The following is a 23,144-nucleotide window of genomic DNA, read 5'->3' as shown; positions in this document are numbered from 1 at the left end:
AGGAAAACCCTCTTCCGCGACACGGTCGTAACAAAATGTGACGTAGCGAAAATATGTCAGGACGATGACGAATATCTTATAAAATTCTATTGTCGAATGAATACAGACTTCCATTTAAATGTGTGTATGAGCTCATTGTTTTTTTAACTAATTTATTTTTCGTATATTCTGGTATTTCAGTGTCGAAATACCATTGAATTTTGTGTTTGTGCATGTTAATATTTTGAGTTTTATGCCACATACTCTTTGATGGGAATATTAGACATTTATATCTTCACTAAATTCCAGGTTAAATTTGTAAAAAAAATAGAGCGGTTGTAAACATGACATTAATATTTTAGGACGTTTTTTTATTATTTGAATTGAAGGGTCCACCATCTGGCTATGCAAGTGACGTCAAAACGACGCCCCTCCCCTCCCCTTTAAGTCCGCAGAGAGCTGCATTCCTCAGACCAAACCATTTTTGGCTAAAAAATATTTTCAAGAATGAGTACAATCTCGGAGATTTCACCCCATGGGGCCATTTGTTTAACTAAGATTGAAAATAGTAAAGTAAAAATTTAGGATATACTATTTGTTTTCGTTCTGTGCTTTTAAACCACTCCAAACATCACTGGCAACTCGGTATTCTCCTCTCTGGTCATTTACAAAGTGGTACGCTCCATGTAGTTGCCATGTTGGATGACTTTCGTCGCTGCGGCTGCTTCACTTTTAAAGATGAAGACCTCTCTTTTTCCCTCTTGAAGACACAAACTCAAGGTGAATCTTTTTACTCCTTTCCTCTACAAACAGAAGAATATTTCCGATGTGAGAATCAGGTGGTGCCTAAGGAGACACGCCTGATCCTTGACCAGCCAAGCCTGCCCGCAAATCGGCAGTGATGATCCGGCTGATGGAGGCCACATTGCCCGCAGCCTGCATGGACATCGTGTAAATTTCGTCAATATCTATTTATTTATTTATTATTAAGCGTTTCCCCGGACTACCTCTGCGTCTTTTCGGGGGAGGCCGCTGCAAACAAGGACATGAACAGCCATCCGCTGCCCCGCCGGGTCTCCAACGTGGGCTCGCTTCTGCTGACCCCGCAGGAGAACGAATGTCTGTTTGGCTACCTGGGGAGGAAATGTACGGTGAGTCATGTTGCACCTGCGCCGCATCCCGTGACCTACTCAAGTGATGTACGCTTCAAAAACGCTGCGTCTTTTAGTTTTAATCAATCACATCCTTAATCTTCCCCATATACTCGTAATTCCAAGAGATCTACCCAGTGCAAAGGGCTGCTGCTTTGATATGCAGTTCTAAAACAATGAATATAATGATGTTTTTGTTATTCTCTCATTTTCTGATCCGCTTTATCCTCACTAAGGTTGCGATGGGGTGCTGGAGCCTATCCCAGCTGACTTCAGGCCAGAGGCGGGGGACACTCTGAATTGGTGGCCAGCCAATCCCAGGGCACAAGGAGACAAAAAAGCATTCATTCTCACACTCATACCTAGGGGCAATTTAGAGGGTCCAATCAGCATATCGTGCATGCCTTTGGAATGTGGGAGGAAACAGGAGTACCCAGAGAAAACCCACACAGGCCTAGCGAGAACATGCAAACTCCACACAGGTGGACCCACCTGGATTTGAATCCAGCTCCCCCACATCTTTTCTTACATTAGGCTCAACCTCAGATAAGATCACAATATCCCCAATACAGTGAGGTTTTTCCAGAAGTTCCAGTACATCGAGGTTAATTTTGCATCCTATTGAATGAAGTATTAGGATTGTTGTTGTCATATTTGCAATTTGTTATAAGCCAAAACTATAAATACAGTACAGTCATACCTCTACTTTTCTTGTGACCTGGATGAGAGCAGCACTTCATTTGTAAATGCTAATTCATTCCAAAGTTCCTAAAAAAAACCTACCAACTAAAGTTACTAAACCCTTTAGTAATGATCTGTGTAGGACCTTTTGTAGGAAAATTGTGAGAAACACATATGGGAGAACATGATTTATTATTGTATTAAAATGAATAACAAGCATGCAAAAAATTCATTCATGCAGGTAAGGTAAACTTCATTCATGCAGGTAAGGAGAAAGCTAACATTAGCACACATGCACATAAACATGCATCTCAAACAACTTCAAATGGTGAATTAAAAAAAAAGGATTATAGCATTAAATATAACTTCAAAGGAGTAGCAGTTTGTATTTATTTGGATCTTGTTTTTGTATAGTGGAAAAGGTCATTTGCATCTTAAAGTATTTCATAACCTGAACATTTTTACATTACATTATTTTGTCTAATGTATCAGGCATACCACGGTGTGTTTGAGATCTGGTTGACTTTTGTCATTTATGTGGTTTGTAATGTGATTGGAATTCCTTTGGTAAGTCAAACTTCTTTGAAAATGAGCAGATTGGAAATTAGTGATGGTGCAGTCTCACTCTGCTTTGTATTATGCAAGTATCTCCCTATTGTGTGCACATACTCGCCCACTCACCAATGTGAGATTTTAAATATCACCATTTAATATTTCCTCTCCGTGTTCATGAAGTCCATGTTTAGGGTCTGCGCTGGGCGATACGTGTTCTCTACCTTATTTTTTACGGATATGGATTACATTTTGAAAGACAAGCAGTTTAGTTTAGAGGAAAATATTAGAAATAAAAACATGCACAATATTAAACACAGCATTACACTTTTGTCATAGCAACAATGAAACATGGACATTATTGTATTGGATGTCATTAATGAAGTGGTCACCACCTAGTAGAAAATCCCCCCCAATGATTGTAACTTTTGGAATTAAACCCCCTGTGAATCTTGTAATCCTCAACCAGAGCGGATTAGTTGCTGGCCTTTTGCTTTGTTACTCACTCTATGAAATAAAGTTGTGACATTTGTATTTAGGTTCAGTATTTCAAAAGAAAAACATGTTTTGGGTATAAAAAAGATATTTTGATGCACAATTTTGTCAAGGTATTACTGTACTTGTACAACACACTGGCGTTTCTCTCCATCATCTTCCCTTATACTCCCAAATTAGTTCTAGTTCCAAAGCCAAGGTGATATCACCAAATCAGTTGTGTGAACAAACACTCAGGAGTTATTATATTTTATATTCAGATACATTGATGTACCCCTGTCTATAATGTGTTTTTGTGTGTTTTTGTAGACTCTATGTTCTGCGGTGGTTCAGGTGTATGTCGCCGACCGCTCATGCGGCTGGCTAAAGAAATGCTGCGGAGTGGCATGTCTAGTCAAAGACAACCCACAGAGGTCCTACTTCATACGTGTCTTTGACGTCAAGGTGAGACACGCTGGTCTTTGCTGACGTCAAAACATCTGCTAATGAGCTGTATCTGCGTTTGTGTTTCAGGAGGGCAAGACCATGTTTGAGCAGGAGCTCTACCACAACTTTTCCATCAGTTGCGCCAGGTCCTACTTCATCTCCTTTGTGGGGGATGTGAGTATGAATCCTTATGGTTATAGAAAACAGGGAAAAATATTCACATAGGTCATTAATAATTTAGATAGTACAGCTATGAAACTAAGTAAGGTATACTGTTTGAACTAGTATAGAAATAAGATTTATGGAATTATGAACAATGAACACTTAAAATGTGTTTGATTGAAATCAAGGAACAGAAGTACCCCAAAAATAATGTCATCAAATGTTTTTATTTTTTCTTATTTTTATTGTTTTATCACGGTCCAATTGACAGAAACTCTAACAGTAAGTTGAACAGTAAAACTAAACACATAAAGAAGAAAATTACATGTACTGCACATTAATCCACAAAACACAATTTCTGTCCCCTAGTTACCAAAAAAATAATATTTACATTGGAACATATCATTCATGCTTTGACAAAAATAGGAACACCTAATAAAAATTCAGCTTCAACTGATGAACAGTGTATATTATCGGCTCCTCTCTTGTATTATTGGGGAGAAAATAGGCCTACGTAAGAAATATGAATACTGTATTTACCGTAACGTATGATATTTTTTTCAATACAACTAAGACAAATATCAATATTGCTAATGATGTATTATGCAATTATTCTAAGACCTTTTACGTCACTGATCTGCAAGGGAAATAAATATTAAAGTTTGAAACCTCACGCATACAAACTGTTGACTCTCCGGTATGTAGATCATGAGCCAATTGCATGCTGCACTTCAGAGTTGCCAGATTAGAAAGTTTCCAACCAAGCCCAATATATATAAACCTACCCAGTTGGCTGGGAACCCACCCAATTTGTCAACACAGCTGCACACCTACACACACACACACATGCATTCTTCCTACAAGAAATATGATGGATTTACTTGTTTTTCAGGATCACTGTAAAATCCATAACGCAAACAAAGATGAGAGAACGGAATAAAGGGATTGGACCAAAAGTGTGCACAAGTCTGAAGAATTTAAAATGTGTTTTTCTTTTTTTTTTTTCTCCCTCAGACCAACCAGATCGGTTTGAACTTTGCCAGTGAGGAAGAAGCCAAACGCTTCCGAGTGAGCGTCAATGAATTGCTCTGCCGCCGACTACGAAAGACCGGCAAGTTCTCCCACGTCACTTTGCATCCAATACTCGTTCGGTCTCTCTTGGCGCCACTTCCCGAACACCACTTCTTGTTCTTGTCTGGCTGCACTACATCCACACTCACAGTGGCCATCTTGCTTCATTTGAAACTTTTGAGCACCTAAATGGACTTTTAAACACTGCACCTTAATTGCTCACACTTTTTTGTCTTAATCTTTCTTCTCCTTTTTGTTGCTTGTTTTTCTTTTCCTTTTTTGTTGTCATTTTATTCCTTTCTTCTCCCTTGTGTTTTTTTCTACTCCTTTCTTCTTATGCATCTACTTCTACTTTCTGTTTTTACTTACTTAGTTAACATCTTCATTTTCCTCACCTTTATCTTTTCACTATTCCGCCTTCTCCTTTTATATGTATCTTGTCCTTTCTTATTTTCCCCTATTATTCTTTCTTCTCACCCACTTTTTTCATGAGCACCATGCTCCACTAGTAATTGTCTTAATTTTTGTTTTGTTTTGCAGAGAAAAATGGTGTATCTAAAAATGGTATGTTAACCTTTTTGTGCAGCCAATTTCCACTTTCATACCTGTCAGTGAGCTTGATCTCTCTCTCTTTTTTTTTTTTTTTGCGCGGGTTAAGGCATAGACACAATAGCAATTTCTTGCTGTACAACATGGAACGTTTTATGTAGTTTATGTGGTTAGTGGGTGACCGGGTGATGCACCGCGGCGTGTCGTGCAGGTTAAGCCGCATCGCGGGAAGTCAGCCCATCTGTGCAGCATGCGGCGCAAATGCTAACCTGCTAACCTTATTTTAGCACAGCTAATCTGTAAGTCTCAAAGCCGCCACTGTGTTGCCATGGGAGCAGCGAGTGTAAACAACACTTGTTGGCAAGGAAACCACACATTTATTGATGTCATCTCTGGCGTGCATCAAGCGTTTCATGTATCATACCAGGGGGGGAAAAAATAGAATACATTGAGACAACAAATTTCTGTTGTGAGGGTTAGAATTTAGGATTACTAAATTAGGATTTTGGTCATCCACTTTGTTGTCATGTGAGCAGCGAGTGTAAACAACACTTGTTGTCAAGCAAACCACACATTTAGTGATGTCATCTCTGGCGTGCATCAAGCGTTTAATTTATTGTACCAGGGGGTGAAAAATAGGATTAATTGTGACACCAAATTTCTGTTATAAGGGTTAAAATTTAGGATTAAGTTAGGGTTTTGGTCATTACGTTGAATTAAGGTTTACGGGTCCAGTTAAACAGTATATTTAGCATTATAGTACAGTGCTTGGCGAGGTTTATAGTTTTCAGATTAGGTTATAATGGTGCATGTACACTAGCTTTGAATTTGATGACTTGCTTCAATGAAAAGTGAATGTAAATTCACTAACGGCTGGCAGTTGGAGGGGGGAAAAGAATTGTTGCCAAGGGGCCAGCAAAGGCACCCTTGCCAGAAGACTGAGGTGGAAGGAGAATATCAATGTAGCGTAAATGATTTGTGTTTGGTGTGTACACAACTCCTGCAGTTAAGATGAGAGGCAAAGGTTTGCTTGAAGGCTTGTATGAAAGTACAAGCAAGTTTTGGGTTTGGCTTAAGTTTTGGGTTTAGAAAAGACCATATTTTTTGCAAAAGCTTCTAGGCCCTTGGTCCTTTATCTAGATTTTTTTTACGTTATCGCTTTAAATGTCTTCACTCCTCCAATTCCTCATAATCTTTATAAAGTGCAGAAGCATTCTTAATCCACAGCAGCTAATCCTTATCCAAATCTTTTGAAAAGCGCCACAGCACAAGCAATCTACAAATTTGAATTAAGAATCAAAGTCTGGTTAGCTATTCGCCCAAATAATTTTCATAATATATATTAATAATAATCATAATTAATAATGAGGCTCTATTACTCAATTTATGTACTTTGACTAGTTTTTCTAGAAGCATAAATCCCCTGTGAATTATTATAATTATTATTTTTTTTTTTTTACGGACACTCAAAAGCGCAACCCTTTCAGCGAAAGTTTATTATGACACTGTCATTCCTGGAAATCTTGCCAAACAAATGAAAGTGTGTAAGAGAAATACAGTTTTTAATATATGAATATAGATATTAACTTACCCATCATGTTACTTTTACCATGTGATCACTTATCACATTGTGACCTAATATGTATCTACTATATATTACATATAACTAATCAAACAGTTTGGCATACAAAGAGGTGCTCAATATGTCAATTACAAAGATGGTTGATCATTTTTCTGTCATTTTTTTCTTTTGAGTTACATAATGGATCAGTCAAGCTTTAGGGTAGGAACCAAGGTCAGAAACTCTTGCCCTTGCACATCCTCCTTGGGCTTATGTTGACATGCAGTACAGCAAGTCAAGCTAATTCTTTGAACGGGCATCCCTGTTTATCTTGCAAATTTCTTGCTTTGGTGTCTTTTTTTTTTTATTCTCTTTGTGACCATAACCCAATTGCTTTCTGCAGGTCCCACACTGCACATGGCTACGGTGGACATCAAGAACCCAGAGATCAATAACGTGCGTCTGATCAACTCCATTGGCTCACAGTACCATGTCAACAACATACTGAGTCATAGGAAGGACAAAAAGAACAAAATCAAGAAGAAAAAGCTGACAAAGGCTGACATCGGCACGCCTAGCAATTTCCAGTAAGTTTCACCTTCATCTACTTGTCAGAGTTTAGGGAAGACCTGCAGTGAAAAAATCATTCACCTTCAATTTTAATAATTGACTGGATATTTGGCATGATAAATGGTAGCGGATGACTTCATATTTAAGACCTGGCTTACAGCTATAGAATATTTAATAACTAAACCTGTCTACCTGTGATTTAACTGCCTAGCTCATAGTTACTTAGCATGCAGCTGAGGTAGAGCATGTTGGCTGGACAAGAGTCTAACTGCATCTGTCCTCTCTCCAGGCACATCGGTCACGTGGGCTGGGATCCAAACACGGGTTTTGATGTGAGTAGCAGACACACGTGGGGGAAAACAATAAGCACTTTGTATGTGTTGTGGTGGCTGAACAATGACATCCCTAAACAAAAGCTGTTGTTGTCGCACACATGTAAACATTCCTCTAAAATATATCCACTTTCTGTCATGGTGATCAACTATCGAAACTGATAACAGATAATCAGAAGCAATGTCTGTAATTGAGCTGTTGACAAGTTAATGTCAATGATTCAACCCCTCCTTTATTTGAGCAAAAGTTTTCTCTCTGACCATTGTTTTTTTTGCTTTATGCCTACTTTTCAGCTCAACAACTTGGACCCAGAGCTGAAAAATTTGTTTGACATGTGCGGAATCTCAGAGGCACAACTGAAGGACAGAGAAACTTCTAAGGTCATCTACGAGTTCATTGAGAAGAAAGGAGGAGTTGAAGCCGTCAAGAATGAGCTCAGGAGGCAGGGTAAGTGTGTGTGAGAGAGTTTGAGACAAGAGAATGAGCTTGAGTCTGAGTGGGTTTAACTGCAACAAAATAGAGTCTGAGATTAGGATGGCTGAGTTATATGCAATGAGTATTTTCACAAAATAGGCTGTAAAACAGGCAAGTGCAGTGCCCATGATTGACTGGACTTTGAGAAGGGCAATATTCATCACGAGATGGATGGAATGAGATTATGTGAGTGGGAGGTAAATCGGTGCGTGTACTCAATTAAAGTAGAGACATGGTCGAAGGTGGAATGTGCCCACGCACCGAAAAGTGGAGCGTTTAAGTGAGTATAATGCGTGGGAGGAGCGTGGCTGGCCTGAAAGTTTGTGATCCTGCATGCTAGAAGAGTTGCTTTGGTTTACTGTTTTATCTTGTTGACATGATGCTCGGTCTGCCCTTCTGCAGCGCCCCCTCCGCCTCCCTCACGAGGTGGCCCTCCTCCGCCTCCACCACCCGCACATGGCTCCACCCCACCTCCTCCACCTGCACACAGCTCCACTCCGCCTCCCCCTCCTCCCCCGTCCAGAGGAGGCCGTGGGGCTCCCCCTCCTCCCCCGCCACCTTCCCGCGCCCCTTCCTCGGCCCCTCCTCCTCCACCGCCGACCAGGCCGGGAACATTGGGTGCACCGCCCCCTCCTCCAACCAGGGGAGGCCCCTACCACCCTCACCACCCTCAAGTTGCACCTGCCCCGCCTGGATCAAACTCTTCCCCACAAGCGCCACCACCTCCTCCCCCACCGCCCCACCAATCCCCGGTGAATCGCGCCACCGTCGCCCCGCCCGCTCCTCCTCCACCGCCTCCTCCGCCGGGCCCCCCGCCCCCGCCGGAGTCAGACTCCGTGCGGGGCGACGTGCCCCGTTCGCCACTCCCCGCTGGGAAGTCAGCGCTTCTGGAGCAGATCCGGGGTGGTGCTCAGCTGAAGAAGGTGGAGCAAAACCACAGAGAACCGCCTCCAGGCAGCAGCGCCGGGCGAGACGCGCTGCTGGACCAGATTCGCCAAGGCATTCAACTCAAAACGGTACCACCCATTGACGATGACAATGTCATCCCAGATTTTCGGTGACGTTTCTGTCTTTGCAGGTACCGGATCATCAGGAGTCCAGTCCCCCTACTTCAGCTCCCACAGTGGGCATTGTGGGTGCACTCATGGAAGTCATGCAAAAGAGGAGCAAAGCCATTCATTCTTCAGGTATAGTCCCATATCCCTAACCCTAGACTCCCTGCTAATGTTTTTGCCTCCATAAGTTTAACATATCTTCAAAAGAGTAATGTCCCAAAAGTTTTATATTTGCAAATAAATGCTGTATGCCATCATTTCCCCACTTTTTAGAGGTCACCTGAAATACAACTTTAAAAGTTGTTTGTTTTCTTCTGTACCCATGGGAAAAAATGCTTCCCCTCAATTGCTTGTTCATATTATATAAAAATGAGTAAATAAACATACATTATATATAATAATAGATTAGCATATGCACCCATTTAAACAATGAAGCCATTTAATATCTGCCTGCACAGTAATTTTGTACTTCTACTACTATTTTGGACAAGGTCGGATACATACTTGCATACTTGCTTATTGCGCTGAAACCCCAAAGTTGTTTATTTCAGTAAAATGTATGACAATTATTTCCTTCTTTCAGACGACGAGGATGATGATGACGAGGAAGAAGACTTTGAAGAGGACGATGAGTGGGATGACTGAAAACACTAAGACATAAAAAAAAAAATCTTCCAGGAGGCAAATTACAATTTTGCAAATTTTGCGTGTATTTATTTTTCAAACTATTTTCATTCCTGTTCGAGTTCCAGCCTCCTCTTCGTAGTTTGTCAGCCATTTTGAGAACACACTTCCTCCTTCGTTAAGGTATTTCAGCGGCTTCCTCACGTTGTTGATTTTTTTTTTGTACATGTCTTTTTTCTCACACAATTTTTTCCTTACTTGCAGAGACTCTAACCTGCCAATTTACTTTCCCTTTATGACCAAAATGTTCCAGTTAAGCTACCTTTTCTTTCATTGTTATTGTTATTTTTATGGTTGTTAATATGTAACTGAGGCGTTCGTTTGCACAAGCATTTTGTTTTGATTTCCAATGTCCAATGGCATTTTATTTCCTGCAAAATTCTATCTTGACCATTCCATAGCTTGTAGCGACTGACACTCTGTTGAAAACGTTTTGCTGCATCTTTCCTCCCCCTTTTCACGTCTTATTGATCACCTAGGCGGACAGTGATGTCCTGCTCTTATGCAAAGCAAATAACATTGAACCAAAATGTAGACAGTGAAAAAGATGTAGTCAAAGTTTTAAAATGTTTTGGTTTTAACTGCGCCAGTCAGCCAAACTATGTGTGGACAGATGCTAAATTGTATAATTAAATAAATGTTCATATTTACAGTGCAGCAGGTCCTTCTTATTTGAAATGTTCATTAATTTTCCCTACTGCTTATCCTCACTAGGAGTTTTTGGAATATGGAAAGAAACTGGACTACCTGGAGAGAACCCATGAAGGCACGGGGTGAATTTATTTGACCCACTCCAAAGCAAAAGGCTCAGGTACAGCTGTTGTTGTCTTTTGTGTCATCTACTGGTCGCGTGCAAGTATAGCTTACTATTTTGTTCATAAGAATTCTCATTTATGAATTGTATTTAATATTGTTTCAAAATGTAAAAAGACCTCACACACATTACAACCACACCTGCATATGAGAATTCTGCTATACATTGTTTTTGCGTTTACCTGACATTTACACAGTAGTAATCCAAACGTGACAACATGGTGAGTGTTTCTATCTCTGGGACACCTGCAATGAGAAGGACACATTCAAAATAATTAGAAAAAAAAATGAAAGTTAATTAGTGTTATCTTTTTAATTGCATCTTTCAATGGACCTAAACTGTCTAACTACAACAAGATTCATCTGTTGTGAGGAGGAAAACAAAATGAACTACTCAAACACATATCTAATATCTTGTTGCACCTCTTCATATCATTTGGGTCCGGCTATCCTGCAATCTGCTGAAAAGCCCTGCTAGTCATGAAGTTTTATCCTTTTTTAGCACTAACAAATTCAGGCGGGCAATGTGAACCATTTTAACTTAAAAATTGCATGAAAGGGAACCAAAGAGACTTTGTTAGATTTATCTTTTAAGTGGAAAGTGAAGAATTGTCTCGCAGCTGTCGTTGAAGCCTTTCAAGATTCTAAAGAAGAGTCATAACTATTTATAATGTGTTGCAGTGATGAGAACTCTCATCAAGCTTTTAAGCTTTATTAAATGCTTAAATTAGCAAAGCTTCCAAGCCTTATTGGTCTAGGAGACAAGTATTTCCACCCCGCGCACTCCTATTAGTATCTTGTGGATGAGGAATTGAAAAATTGCTAAGTTAAGAACACAAGAAATAGTCATGCAATAAGTGATTCTCACACATTATGAAGAAAAAATAGACAATCTTACCTTGTTCAAGGACCTGACGCCGCTCACCCGAATTGCCGCCATTAGATCATCACGACCGGATCTCTGCAGGGGTGGCGGTGGGGGATTTGCTGACTCATCTCGCCTCCTTTGCGAGGACGGTTTCAAGGAGTTCTTCAACTCTTTTAGAATGTCCACACTCTCTTTCTCGTTGGTGTCGTTTTTCAGATTCTTGTACTTCAGCTTCCTTTGATTGGTCACAGCCTTGTTGCCTTCGTGGTGCTTGACCATCTCACTGATTCTCCTAGTGGGCATATCCCCAACAGAAGGGGTGGCCGTAGTAGGGTTTCTATGAAGGTTGATCTTGGAAGTTGGCTTCTTGGGTGATGTTTGAGTGGATGTTTCAGCAAGAACTTTCTCTTTCTTGTGTTGAAGGGAAAAACTAGGAGAAGATGAGACTAAAGGACAATACTGAATGAGTGAAAAAAACTAGTAAGTTACTGGAACAGACGATTTTAATGTGAAAACAATTAGCAGACAGATCTAATGCATGCAAAACTATTCAACTGAGAAGAAGAAAATTTTATGTAGTCAAACTACCTTCTCCAAGGTTCCGATGCTGCACACCCCTTTGAGGGCCGACTGTGGTAGGGTTTTTGTGAAGCTTGATATTGGAGGTTGGCTTCCCTGGTAAAATTTGAGTTGATACTGCAGCAAGACTTTGATCTTTCTTAAGTTGAAGGCGCCTTTGTCGCTCCTGATCCTGGTTCCGAGTCAGGATCCCGGTTGCTGCCATTCTAGGACCTGGGAGATCGAATTGGTACCCAAGTTTGAGCAGGGTGGTGTTCTCTCGTAGGAGCCGGACCATTTCCATCTCCACTTTTCCACCGCAAATGTGCCTCTGGTTGTGGAATCGGAGTTCTACTAGGGTGCTGTTGTGGGTCAGAGCCTCCAGCAAAGCCAGGACTCCTTTCCCTGTAACAAAGTTGGACTCGATGTTTAGGTTTCGTATAGACCGGTTCTGGCAAAGACTCTTGGAAAGAGCCAGAGCTATTTGGTCATCGGCATGCGTGTTGGCGAGGCTGAAGACTTTAACGTGGGTGTTAGAGGTCAGTGCCTCGACAAAGCTGAGCAATGTTTCCTGTGAGATGTCCTGTACGTTGTTGAGGTTCACTTCGCTGGTGCTGGGATCATCACGTAGAACTTTCTCCAAGGTTTCCTTGATCACGATGGGGTTTTTGCTGTCTTTGTCAGTGGCCATCGAGTCTAGTTTTGCCACCTCCATTGTGTTCAAAGGACCCTTTTCTGAGCATTTACTCTTTAACTCTATTTGACTTTCTTCTGTCTTCTCAACACTTTTCCAAGGAAGATTCTGGAATTGATTTTGAGATTTCTTGTTCAAATCCTTTGGTGTCTTGGCTTCCTCTTGTTGGGCTCCACTCTTTGGGCGATTACCCTATGGATGATAACAAGGCATGAAAATAGATTAGATGAAAGATGGCTGTCGCTAACAACAGTCTATTTTGTGACGGTATTTCAAACAAATGTATATTGCTTGTTTTCTCACAGGATTGTTTTGCCTGCGGTACTGTGACAAAGAAGGCAGGTTCTGATGTTCAGATTCTTTGGGGCCCGTTTTACTGTATGTATGTACATGGATTTTTTCTACTCTAAATATTACTAATTCAATTATAGAAAGCTTGTTAGCGGTAAAATTGTTTCTGTATTATTTCAAATTCACAAGACATATTTTTGTTAGGGTCTATTCAAGAAGAAAATGCATTTTTAAGATATTTCCAGACCAGCATCTCGTTGTCACTCATGCTTACCTGTCCGAGATTTTTATTGTTCTCATCCTCCCAGTATCTGAACAATGCGTCCCTGTCAAAGTTTCCTGTCGGTTCTTTGGCTGTCTGGTCCTTTTGCCTCAGACCAATGGGTACACAGGCGTCTGGGTGTAGGTCCTCTAGTTCCTTCTCCAGTTGTTGGAGTTCGTCGCAGGACAGTGAGGCCAATAGCTCGTTTTCGTCCACATCCTCATATGTCTTCGGTTTTCTCGGTGAGCCGTTCATTTTTGACAATATAATTACTTCCCCTGTCACTGTGCTGATTGAATATTTGCAAGCTCCTCCATTAAGATGCAGCTGACACAAATGCAAGATTTCTAGTGGGTTCTTCATCAACCGACAAAGGGGAGGGAACGTTTGGCCTCTGATAACTTGTCTTTTTTTAGGGTGTTGGCCCTTGGGTGATGTGAATGAGTGCAGCTTAGTGGTGGAATGTGAGTCCTCTGAGTGGCCTTTGCTGAGAGCTCCAGGAGAAACTGTCACTAATGAATCTCCTCATTGCATAACATGTCGGGGGACATCAAGTAAAGCACTTAAAGATATGCTTGAAGAAAAGTTTCTATTCCTTGAGGGGGTGGACATGCAACCAAAGCAGGCATGGATTCTTCCACAAAACAGTACAAGTCTGTTATCTAAGAGTACAAATTTACCAAATTGGTAGGTACTCATTTTGCTTCAATCATACCTCTGCCAAGCAAGGTTATGAAAGAGTGGATTCACACTAGGAAAGTCAATAGTTCGCTTTCTTTGGTTGAGACTACACTATATTTTGGTGCGGTTCTTTTTCACATTTCGATATTTGCAAGCGACACAGGATTTGATAACAAAGTGACCGACGCATGTGCAAACAATCTTCAATTTTTTTAATGAGCGTTAGAAGATTGAAAATAAACAGAAAAGTGATTCCTAGCAGAGGTAAGAACAGGACAAAAAAGATACGACCCCACCCGACCCCAACGGCGGGTCCAAAAGGAATTTAATTAACTCGATATGCAAGCCTGAGACCAAAGCAAACCCAAAATTTCATTTTTTTTGTGAGGACTCTGGACTGTCGACCTAAGTCAGGAAGATGAGGGATGATTTATGATAACAGATTATAGCTTGTCTCTTTAAACAAGACTACACATTTGTGTCTTTTATATGCTATTACAGATGTTTGATGATTTCAACTGTTTAAAGGCCTGCTCAGCGTCAAGGTGCCGACCTTATTGCTCTCGTATGATATATAAAAAGGATAGTCTGCAATGGTCATGTGACACTGCTGGTCACTACCAACATATTTTAACAGCTCGTAGGTCATCCAGAGTTATGATGCAAGACAATAAGAAATTCTGACATGGCATGGTTGTAAGGGCTAAGTAACATACATAGGTGACACTACACCAGGTGAGTGGCATCTCTGAACTCGAGAAATCAAACAGGATTGATCCAGATATAGTTTGTTTGTCTAGTTTGGCCTCAGCTGGCGCTAACTGCAGTAATTGACAATCACGTCCGGAGAAATTGATCCCCTCCCAATACTGAAAAAATGTTTGCCTCCAGGAGGTTGAGCTCTTGGCTGTTAGGTCGTTGATTGATTTGATCTTATGCCAATTTGGTTTGTTGCTTAGTTAATTGGTAGTCCCTTTGTTTAATGCTTGGTTAATGAGCTGGTTTCTCAGTTTGAGTGTCATTTGCTTGCTTAGTAATTCAATTGACTAGTTTTAGTGGTAAATTTGTTGGTTGTTAATTAGTCATCAAGTGGTTGATAACTTTGTTGGCTGTTTATACAGTTTGTTAGTCAATTGATCAGGTTGTTAAGCGTTGCTTAGCAAAATAATGATTCCATGGCTCCTAACAAGATTCTTGGTAGATTAGTTGGCCATTCACTTGTGGTGATGTTTGTTTGATTGTTTAATTTATTACTCGATCATGTCGTCCATCAGTTCATTTTCCACTAATGTAAAGCTCTTATTTTCATTAAAGTGGATTACGCCGCCTGTGCTTTTGTTGTCATGTTGCCTCGGCAACCGGCAAAGCCTGGGGACCTCTCTTGTATCTCATTACTTGATGCCTCATAACTGCACTCTTAGTTGAAAGCTGCTGTGAATGTGACCTTTGAACTGCATCTTCCCTGATAAAGAGCCTTAATGGAAACTTTGTTTAACCCTTTTGATGTCACATGGGAGGATTCAGTTCAAACCCTGTTGACGTCTTTCATTGGTATTCTACTAAAGTCACACCATGACACCAGGCACTATTTTTCTCCCCAAACAGTGCTACTTACTCTGAATGATGGGAGTCGGTCTGTTTTTTTCTTCTTAAAATTTGTGGGTACATGTTTTGCAGTTCTTCTTATGGCATCTAGATGGCAGGATCAGGTTTTTTTTGCATCCCCAAGACTGAAGGTCCAACAATTGTGATGGTGAACTACTATAGTCTGAAAAATGTCCACACTCTGCAACACTATAAAATGCACATGAATATTAACAAGTTTATTAGGATTCATTCCACGTTTGCCCACACCGACGCACTCTTACTCTTTCATTCTTTGGGCCTCCACCACCCCTTAGCTTCTTTTTGTCTGCCGTCTAACAGTTCATGTTTTGAAAGTTCACCAGACTAAAAGCTTTTTTGACAACAAGTCCGAGTCACATTTTTGTAACCATTAACTCCCTGCTTGTCCCCTTATTGGTTCAGTTTAGGACAAAAAGTTCCTTTGTTGTTTGCATTTCACACTGTCTTTTTCAAATGGCAAAAAAAAAATACATACAGTACACATGTATGAAAACATTAATGGTGAAAATGGAATATTAACATGGTCACGATTGTTCTTCTTGGAGAAGGTCATTCTCACGGTATAAGATGAAGTTCCGCAGGAGGGGAGGGAAAAGTAGAGAGTTCATAATCTCTTTGTTGTTCAATCGCTTGAGGGTCAAACATCTTCGGATCAAGAGCCGGCACAAATGAGACAGTGAGCGAGGGCTACCTGTGTATCAACACATGAAAAAATGAACATGTGACCGTGCAAGCATGTAAACCTAAGAATTTGTGAGTATATGCATCAATACATGCAAACGTCAGAACTTTTTGGTGTGAATTCATGATTATTTATAGGCGTAAGGATTCGATGCCGTGACATTGGAGAAGGTGAATACACAAATACATGAGGAGGAGGATAAACTGTAAAATGAATGCATGAGGCCACACAGAATGACACTGACTGAGAACGTTGCAAATGTGAGTCCACTCGGGTTGCTTCTGAAGGATTCTTGAGAGTTTAGAGCAAATGCGAACTTGGTCCACGTAATCGAGGAGAATCTGCACGACGCGGCCGGCCAAGTGCGCCAGACAGCACAGACTCATGAAGTCGCAGAACTGGAAAGACATAAAGAAAAAGAACATGTCGGTTCTTTAAGATTTTGGTTCCTTTTATATGGCCAACCCGCTGCCTTGTATGCCATTTAACAAATAGATGAAAATAATTTTAGGAGACGAATATGTGTTTACACACATGCACTTATATGCATTCATTTTCAACAGTCCTTATCCTTGTAAGAGTCATAGGCCACTGGAATCTATCTCTGCTGACTTTGGTCAAAAAAGGAGCTAAAACTAGACGGGTTGCTAGGCAGTTATCTTTAAAAAAAGTTTTTAATTTTTTTATTTTTTTCTCTTATTGCTGAAAAGTCACATTCGTCATTTTCTGTTCATAAAAATATTTTGCCTTTTTGTGTCTTCAGTCAAACTGCTATTCATTATTTTTATTTTTTTTTAAGTATTATAATAGTAGCTTGCAGGCAATAGTAGGCATTTATTTTAAATTATCGGGCTGATTTCCTCTAGCCCGCCTCTGTAAAACTTCTTGACATTTCAGTCTCATTTGGGTACAATGAGAGCCTCCCCATAAAAGCAAGATCTTGTTTTTGACTTTTGCGAAAAACGACAAAAAAGGAGCTGGCACTAACTGGTATCTTTTCCTTATCCAGGTCACGGCAGCCTTCGTCGTCATGGCGACAAAGAAAGCACCTCTCGACCTTGTAGCCGGAGTTGAGTAGCATTCTCATCATGGTGGCATCCTTAAGGCAGTATTGCAGCGCAGTAGGGAAGAGCGTGTCGCTCACGGCGCCAAAGTATCGGTTGACGTCGGCCTTGGCCTCAATCAGCATGCCCACAATGCGGTGATGACCTGAGCGTACCGCCACCAGCAGACAACTGAGCGGGTCGAGGTCAGGCTTTGCGCCGGCATCCAGTAGCTGCCGCACGCAATCGGCATCACCATTGGACACGGCAAAGTAGAGGGCACTCTGGCGCATGTCGGCGTAGTTCCGCGAATGGAGGGCGCTCATACGGTAGTTGACGTCGAAGCCGTGAGAAAGCAACAGCGCCAAGCAGCGGCTCTGGCCGCCCTCGGCTGCCGAGTGCACCGGACTCTGGCCCACCTCCTTCATGGCCCGCTTGCTCGTCACCTTCAGGAGGAGCTTCACAGTCCTTTAAACATAGGCAGACTCATTTTAGGCACCTGAGAAATTCTAACTGTCGAATGTCCACATGATTGTCAGTTCATCATCAAAGCAGCCATTCTTCATGCAGCATTCATTGTATAATATTCCAAACAAAGATCCATCCATCCATTAAATCGACTGACTCGTAGTGTCCTGAGTAGGCAGCCTTGTGTATGGGTAGATGTCCATTGGCGCTAGGCAGGTTTGGATCGGCGCCGTTGTCTAACAACAGCTGAATACAGAGGGTGTTCCCTGAGCCAGCCGCATCCAACAGAACGCTTTCACCATTACACGCCTGAGAGTTCACCCTGCTGCCTGAAAAATAAACAGTCTGTAGTAATCTCTTCCCGGTGGCTTCTGGCCTTACTGTGTAGAAGTAGCATGTTCTGCCCAGGCCCAATGTGGGTTTTTTTCTGGTTATTCCGGTTTCCTCCCACAACCCCAAAACATGCGAGGCAGACGGGTTGAACACTCGTGATTGGTTCTCCATGTCCTTGTGCCCTGTGATTGGCTGGCAACCAATTCGGGGTGTCCCCTATCTAGTGCCAATAGTTAACTGGGATTGGATCCAGCATCCCTGCATCCTTTGTGAGGATACACAGTTCTGAAAATGAATGAATCTCTGTGGCAACATTAACAACACATAAATAGGAGGTAAAGTAAATCAATAGACTTTTGGGTAAATTAATATTAGTATGTCTGCCTCATACTATAGTTTAGAGATTAAGAGTTTAATCCTGGATCTGGATCCTGAAGGCTTTGGCCTTCTTGTGGAAAGTTTGCATGAAGTTTGTCTCCCTGTTGAATATACAGCAGGTGGCACAAAATGTACAGAAATGGACTGAGAATGCCCCAAAATGATCAAGAATGTCAAACCAACAGGAAGTGTCATAGAAATGTCCCAATATGAAGATACATTTTAATTACAAAATGAACTTACCGCAGTTAAGAAGGATCTCCACAATGGCCACGTGTCCTTGCTCGGCGGCCGCCGCGAGAGGCGTGACTCCATTGATGTCTCTGTTGTTGGCACGTCCGCCATTCCTGAGGAGCAGCATCAGAATGTCGACATTTCCGGCTTGTGCCGCCTCGTGCATGGCCGTTCGCTTCTTGGCGCACACTTGATCTACCCAAGCATTGTGTCGCACCAATGCGGTTGTCATCTCGTACAATGATGCATGTGCCGCTAACGTGGAACACACAAAAATACGCATTGTAACTAATTAGCGTTAGGGCTATTTAATTGCAATATGATCCAATATGACAAAGGTATGTTGTGATACGGGGTTAGGGTTAGGGTGGTTGAGTGATTAGCAGGCTTGATCTCAGATAGGTCCTCACTTGTGAAGTTTACATGTTCTCCCTGGGCTTTTGTGGGTTTTCTGTGAGTACTCTGGTTTCCTCCATCAATTTAGGGTGTCCACTGATTGGTGGTTGTAAGTATTACTTGGAGAGGAATGCCATACCAGTATTTTGTCATTTAATTTCCCAATATGCCAGTAACATTGCCCAGGTCTGTGTACACTACAATACACTACATATATATTACATCATATACATATAATTACAATAATTGTCGTTAATGTGTTTATGTGAAGGGCCTCTATTGCCAATGTACACATATACTTTTTTCTTACTAGTAGAAGTATTTAGAAGTATTTCATACATAATTAATTTCGTACCTGTGGTAATATAAAGTGACACCACCCAAAAAACTGGAATTTTTTAAGTGCATATCTGCAGACAAGTGAAAGCACAGCAAGGCAGCAACATTTAAGTAACCATGGTTAATTCAAGATGAAATTCACAGTAGTCCAGCTGAGATGTTGCAGCAATCAATAAGGAATGTATTCATAAAAGAAGAAGCCATCTGAAAGATGTTTCTTAAACAGCCTTTTTTAAAAGATTTATTTTTTTTCACTTTGAAGAAAATATATTTGTTATGACGACGAAGGCCCTTGGTTTTATCGAATTGTTAAATTGTTTTGTGTGTCCTGAAATAGGATCATGAAAAGCTTTATTCACTTTACCTAGCAACAATGGTGCCTCGTTCTTGGCGTTGACTACGTTAGGCTGGGCCCCATGTTCCAGCAGAATCCTGACGTTGTGGGTGAGGCCGCTTTTCACAGCCATGGTCAGCGCTGTCTCGCCTCCCTCCACCGCTCTGGTTTCCAGGCACAGCTCACCTGCCACTGACAAGTCAAACAGTCTCCATCTAAACCCCTACAGTTAATCTAACCAAGCAGGGGAGCTAACGAGTGAGTGAGTATGCGATCACACCCCAAAATATGAATCTGATGTTATTTTTCAGCCTGAGATCTTGTCAGCTGTTCTCCAGGAGCAAACACACACACACACACACACACACAAAGCTCAAAAGCACTCCTGGAATGCAGTTGGGAAATATGTCGCAGAGTATGCTATTGACTCATATATATACAATGAGTGCAAACATTGTTCACTTCTGAGGGGTATCGCAGGGGGAAAAAAAAACAAGTACATGCAGCAAAAAATTGGAAAACAATGCAAACAATCTTAAAAATGCCAATGTGGAAATAAACGCTTTATCCTCACTAGGGTTGCGGGGATGCTAGAGCCTATCCCACCTGACTTCGGATGGATAACCATTCACTCTATCTCTTATACCTAGGGCCAATTTAGAGTGTCCAATCAGCCTACCATGCATGTCTTCAGAATGTGGGAGGAAACCGGAGCACCCAGAGAAAACCCACGCAGGCCTAGGGAAGCATGCAAACTCCACACAGATGGAACGACCTGGATTTGAACCCAGGACCTTACAGCTGTGAGGCCGACACGTTAACCACTCACGCCACCGGGCAGCCCAGTAGGTAACCCAATAATTAATCAATAATTAATCTTGTAAAAACTCAATATTTTTCAGTTTTGAAATTTATGAATTTTGAGGCAATTTGTTCTCCCAAATGATTTTACTTCTGGTAACTTGAAATTTTTTACCACCACAGGGTTTCGTTTTTGCAATAAAATAAGCGAATGCTATTCAAGATCTGTCATGGCATGTACTGTATATATTTGACCTAGTATTTGGACATGGATGTAGTTAGCCCACTACTGAGCGGTGTCTTACATGTCAGGATGGTTTCCAGGACCTCGAGGTTGGGCCGACAGGCAGCTCGATGGAATGGAAGCCAACCGCGTCCGTCCGTCTCCCGGAAGGCGCTCGGATACTTCAGCAGAGTCTTCAGTGTGGACGCGTCACCTGGTTGCTATGGCTACACCATATGAGCAGCAACGCCAAAGTTTGACAGGCATGCCTTATTCTTCTTTCTTACCTTGCTCGATGGCGGCAAATACTCGAAGGTTCACCTCAGTAGTTAATGCTAAGCTAAGCAATGACACGGACAGAAACAACACCAGAAATGTTTAATGTATACAATGAGCGATGGTATTTTCTTTAAAAATCCCTGTGTAGTGTTTTGAGGGTATTATATTCAGTTTTTAACTATAATCACTTAACAGCCCATTGAACGATATATATAAAAGAGTACATATAGTATTTACTGGTGGGTTAAAACAATGAAATCAATAGAATGAATGAATAATCCATATGTATGCAAAGATGTAGAATAGATTGGAAAGTTTTCAATCCAATCACACTGTAAAACCTACCCAGTTAAAAAACACCAGCCCATTCAAGATAAGATGCTATCCTAATACAACATATCTATATTTTGATATCATAATTCAAGGGTGGGAGACACATTATAAAAAGGAAGCATTATGAGGGATTTAACTCTTGGAAAAAAAGGTTACATCTTTGGTATAATTTTAATTTCAATAGACAATAATGATTAATTATTTATATATTTATTCATTATTACATGTCAATTCATCTCCATTCTTTTCCAGAGCCAATTCAAGGTGCATTCAGGCTAAGACCTTTCTTTTGACATGCGGGTTGAAATCAGTAAATCCACTTCAATTATTCAAATAAAAACAGAATACACAACATTACCCTCTCATCGAAACAAATAAAATTGCAAAAAGTAGAAATAAAAAAATAAAAAAGTTAATCCAACGCATTTTATTGTTATGCATTTTTTTTTCTAATTATTTAGTTGAATTTTAATATCCACCTCCAAATGAGAAATAATATGCAGTTCACAGGTCCCTGCACTGCAAGGAGCTAAAATGCCAGTTATATTTATAGCAAAAAAAGGTGCTGAAATAAAAATGCAACGTAGCTGAACTTCCACGTGTAAACATACAAGTTTAACTATTAAAACTAATCAAAAAGGGTCCTTCCAAAACCTACCAAATTTTACACGAGTAGCTCACATTTAATCAGAAGTCCATTTTGAAGTCATCTTTCAACAAACAGTCAGTTAATATAAAACTGCCTAATAATTTAATTCCCTTTTTATCACGAAAACAAAATAATACAAAAATAATGCATTTTTCACTGGGCGAAAATGCTAAATTAATTAGTTCAAGGTACCCAAAAATATTAATGAAAAATACAAATTGTGAAAGAAGTGAATTTGGAAGCATTTACCTGGCAGGCGTCTTGATGAAGATCTCACAACATGTGTTGTAGATGTCATGCTGGATATTATAAGAGTTGAGGTCGTCATCATCCCCATCATCAGCCACATTGTCGACATATGAATTCATTATGCTGAGAGAAAAGTGTACCCCATTTCAGTCTAACATTACAAGCTTTTGAGGGCTTTGGGGGTTATTTTGATATTCCTATGGTATTTAATGTTAGACAGGAGTAACAGTCCTTTAAAAAGATTTAGATGAAAAAAGTTAAAAAATGTAAAAATCATTTTAATGAAGAGGGGAAATAGATTTGCTATATATATATTTTTAAATATAGCAAATAAACTATGTTACGACGAATTAAGATACTATATAAGAAGCCAAACAGTTCAAACAATCAGTATTGCGAGCCGTCATGCCCGGCATGATGTATCACAGTTACTATGACGATGATGAGGCAAAAGATACCCAAAACGTCCAAATTCCAGTCAAATGTCCTACCTGTGAGTTGTGAAGGCAGCAATCAACAATGCTCAAATGTCAACCCAAAGAGTGGTGGTTTTATATTTAGGTGTTGAGCTCCGTTAGGACAGAGACGACGGGGGTGAAAAGGCTACGCGGTGGCGTGGTGCCTTCTTATGAAATATGGCCGGGTGACTCTCTCCATTGTGTGGGATAAGCCTGGTAGCTTTGGGTTAGGCGGCAGTCCAGGCCTAGCAGGCATCTTGGGTTTCAATGGCGCCATTTTTTGACACCTGGATGAGATTAAGCGTGATGGATGATGGCAAAATTGTCTGCTGACATGCCGTAATTCTGCCTGATGGCAGAGCAAACAACTAAAAGTCTGAACAAAAGGCGTAATAATTGCTTGAAGGCT

At 40.8% G+C, this 23,144-nt stretch overlaps 3 protein-coding genes across 6 annotated transcripts; 1 reads left to right on the top strand and 2 right to left on the bottom strand.

Annotated features, from left to right (window-relative positions):
- Positions 1–420: 420 nt before the first annotated feature.
- On the top strand, positions 421–10,400 carry LOC144215872 (actin nucleation-promoting factor WASL-like). 4 transcript variants are annotated; one of them, XR_013330519.1, is made up of 12 exons: positions 422–1,130; positions 3,168–3,302; positions 3,372–3,458; positions 4,461–4,557; positions 5,058–5,081; positions 7,031–7,214; positions 7,487–7,529; positions 7,824–7,977; positions 8,407–9,020; positions 9,083–9,191; positions 9,643–9,866; positions 9,948–10,400. XR_013330519.1 is itself a non-coding variant. In XM_077745063.1 (12 exons), the coding sequence occupies exons 2-12, from the start codon at positions 1,026–1,028 to the stop codon at positions 9,702–9,704; spliced, it is 1,614 nt and encodes a 537-aa protein (XP_077601189.1). In that variant the 5' UTR covers positions 422–759; positions 971–1,025; the 3' UTR covers positions 9,705–10,400. The 4 variants fall into 4 exon arrangements, 3 of the variants coding, with proteins under 3 accessions (XP_077601190.1, XP_077601189.1, XP_077601188.1); XM_077745063.1 differs by having other exon boundaries at positions 422–759; positions 971–1,130; positions 9,643–10,400; XM_077745062.1 differs by having other exon boundaries at positions 9,643–10,400.
- Positions 10,401–10,787: 387 nt separating this feature from the next.
- LOC144180888 (leiomodin-2-like) lies at positions 10,788–13,615 on the bottom strand. Its single transcript, XM_077709041.1, has 4 exons — positions 13,242–13,615; positions 12,013–12,868; positions 11,455–11,870; positions 10,788–10,802 (listed from the first exon to the last, which is right to left on the bottom strand). The coding sequence occupies exons 1-4, from the start codon at positions 13,590–13,592 to the stop codon at positions 10,788–10,790; spliced, it is 1,638 nt and encodes a 545-aa protein (XP_077565167.1). The 5' UTR covers positions 13,593–13,615.
- A 2,445-nt stretch (positions 13,616–16,060) lies between these two features.
- LOC144180887 (ankyrin repeat and SOCS box protein 15-like) lies at positions 16,061–22,396 on the bottom strand. The gene is made up of 9 exons (XM_077709040.1): positions 22,278–22,396; positions 21,055–21,107; positions 20,850–20,981; positions 19,774–19,935; positions 18,684–18,929; positions 17,887–18,058; positions 17,207–17,729; positions 16,463–16,616; positions 16,061–16,227 (listed from the first exon to the last, which is right to left on the bottom strand). The coding sequence occupies exons 1-9, from the start codon at positions 22,394–22,396 to the stop codon at positions 16,061–16,063; spliced, it is 1,728 nt and encodes a 575-aa protein (XP_077565166.1).
- Between the last annotated feature and the right edge of the window lie 748 nt (positions 22,397–23,144).

The sequence above is a fragment of the Stigmatopora nigra genome, chromosome 22, assembly GCF_051989575.1.
Source record: "Stigmatopora nigra isolate UIUO_SnigA chromosome 22, RoL_Snig_1.1, whole genome shotgun sequence".
Taxonomy (NCBI): domain Eukaryota; kingdom Metazoa; phylum Chordata; class Actinopteri; order Syngnathiformes; family Syngnathidae; genus Stigmatopora; species Stigmatopora nigra.
The sequence above is the reverse complement of the archived record's forward strand: the minus strand, read 5'-3'. Positions and strand labels throughout refer to the sequence as shown.

What these genes read in the sequence shown, in the direction of transcription:
- LOC144215872 (XM_077745063.1), top strand. Translation starts at nt 1,026, where the DNA reads ATGAACAGCCATCCGCTGCCCCGCCGGGTCTCCAACGTGGGCTCGCTT. An exon ending in ACCTGGGGAGGAAATGTACG is followed by an intron (nt 1,131 to 3,167) that starts GTGAGTCATGTT and finishes GTGTTTTTGTAG; the next exon opens with ACTCTATGTTCTGCGGTGGT. An exon ending in CCGCCGACTACGAAAGACCG is followed by an intron (nt 4,558 to 5,057) that starts GCAAGTTCTCCC and finishes TTTGTTTTGCAG; the next exon opens with AGAAAAATGGTGTATCTAAA.
- LOC144180887 (XM_077709040.1), bottom strand. Translation starts at nt 22,396, where the DNA reads ATGAATTCATATGTCGACAATGTGGCTGATGATGGGGATGATGACGAC. An exon ending in TTCATCAAGACGCCTGCCAG is followed by an intron (nt 21,108 to 22,277) that starts GTAAATGCTTCC and finishes GTCATTGCTTAG; the next exon opens with CTTAGCATTAACTACTGAGG. An exon ending in GCCTACTCAGGACACTACGA is followed by an intron (nt 17,730 to 17,886) that starts GTCAGTCGATTT and finishes CTATGTTTAAAG; the next exon opens with GACTGTGAAGCTCCTCCTGA.
- LOC144180888 (XM_077709041.1), bottom strand. Translation starts at nt 13,592, where the DNA reads ATGAAGAACCCACTAGAAATCTTGCATTTGTGTCAGCTGCATCTTAAT. An exon ending in ACAATAAAAATCTCGGACAG is followed by an intron (nt 12,869 to 13,241) that starts GTAAGCATGAGT and finishes TATCATCCATAG; the next exon opens with GGTAATCGCCCAAAGAGTGG. An exon ending in GCATCGGAACCTTGGAGAAG is followed by an intron (nt 11,871 to 12,012) that starts GTAGTTTGACTA and finishes ATTGTCCTTTAG; the next exon opens with TCTCATCTTCTCCTAGTTTT.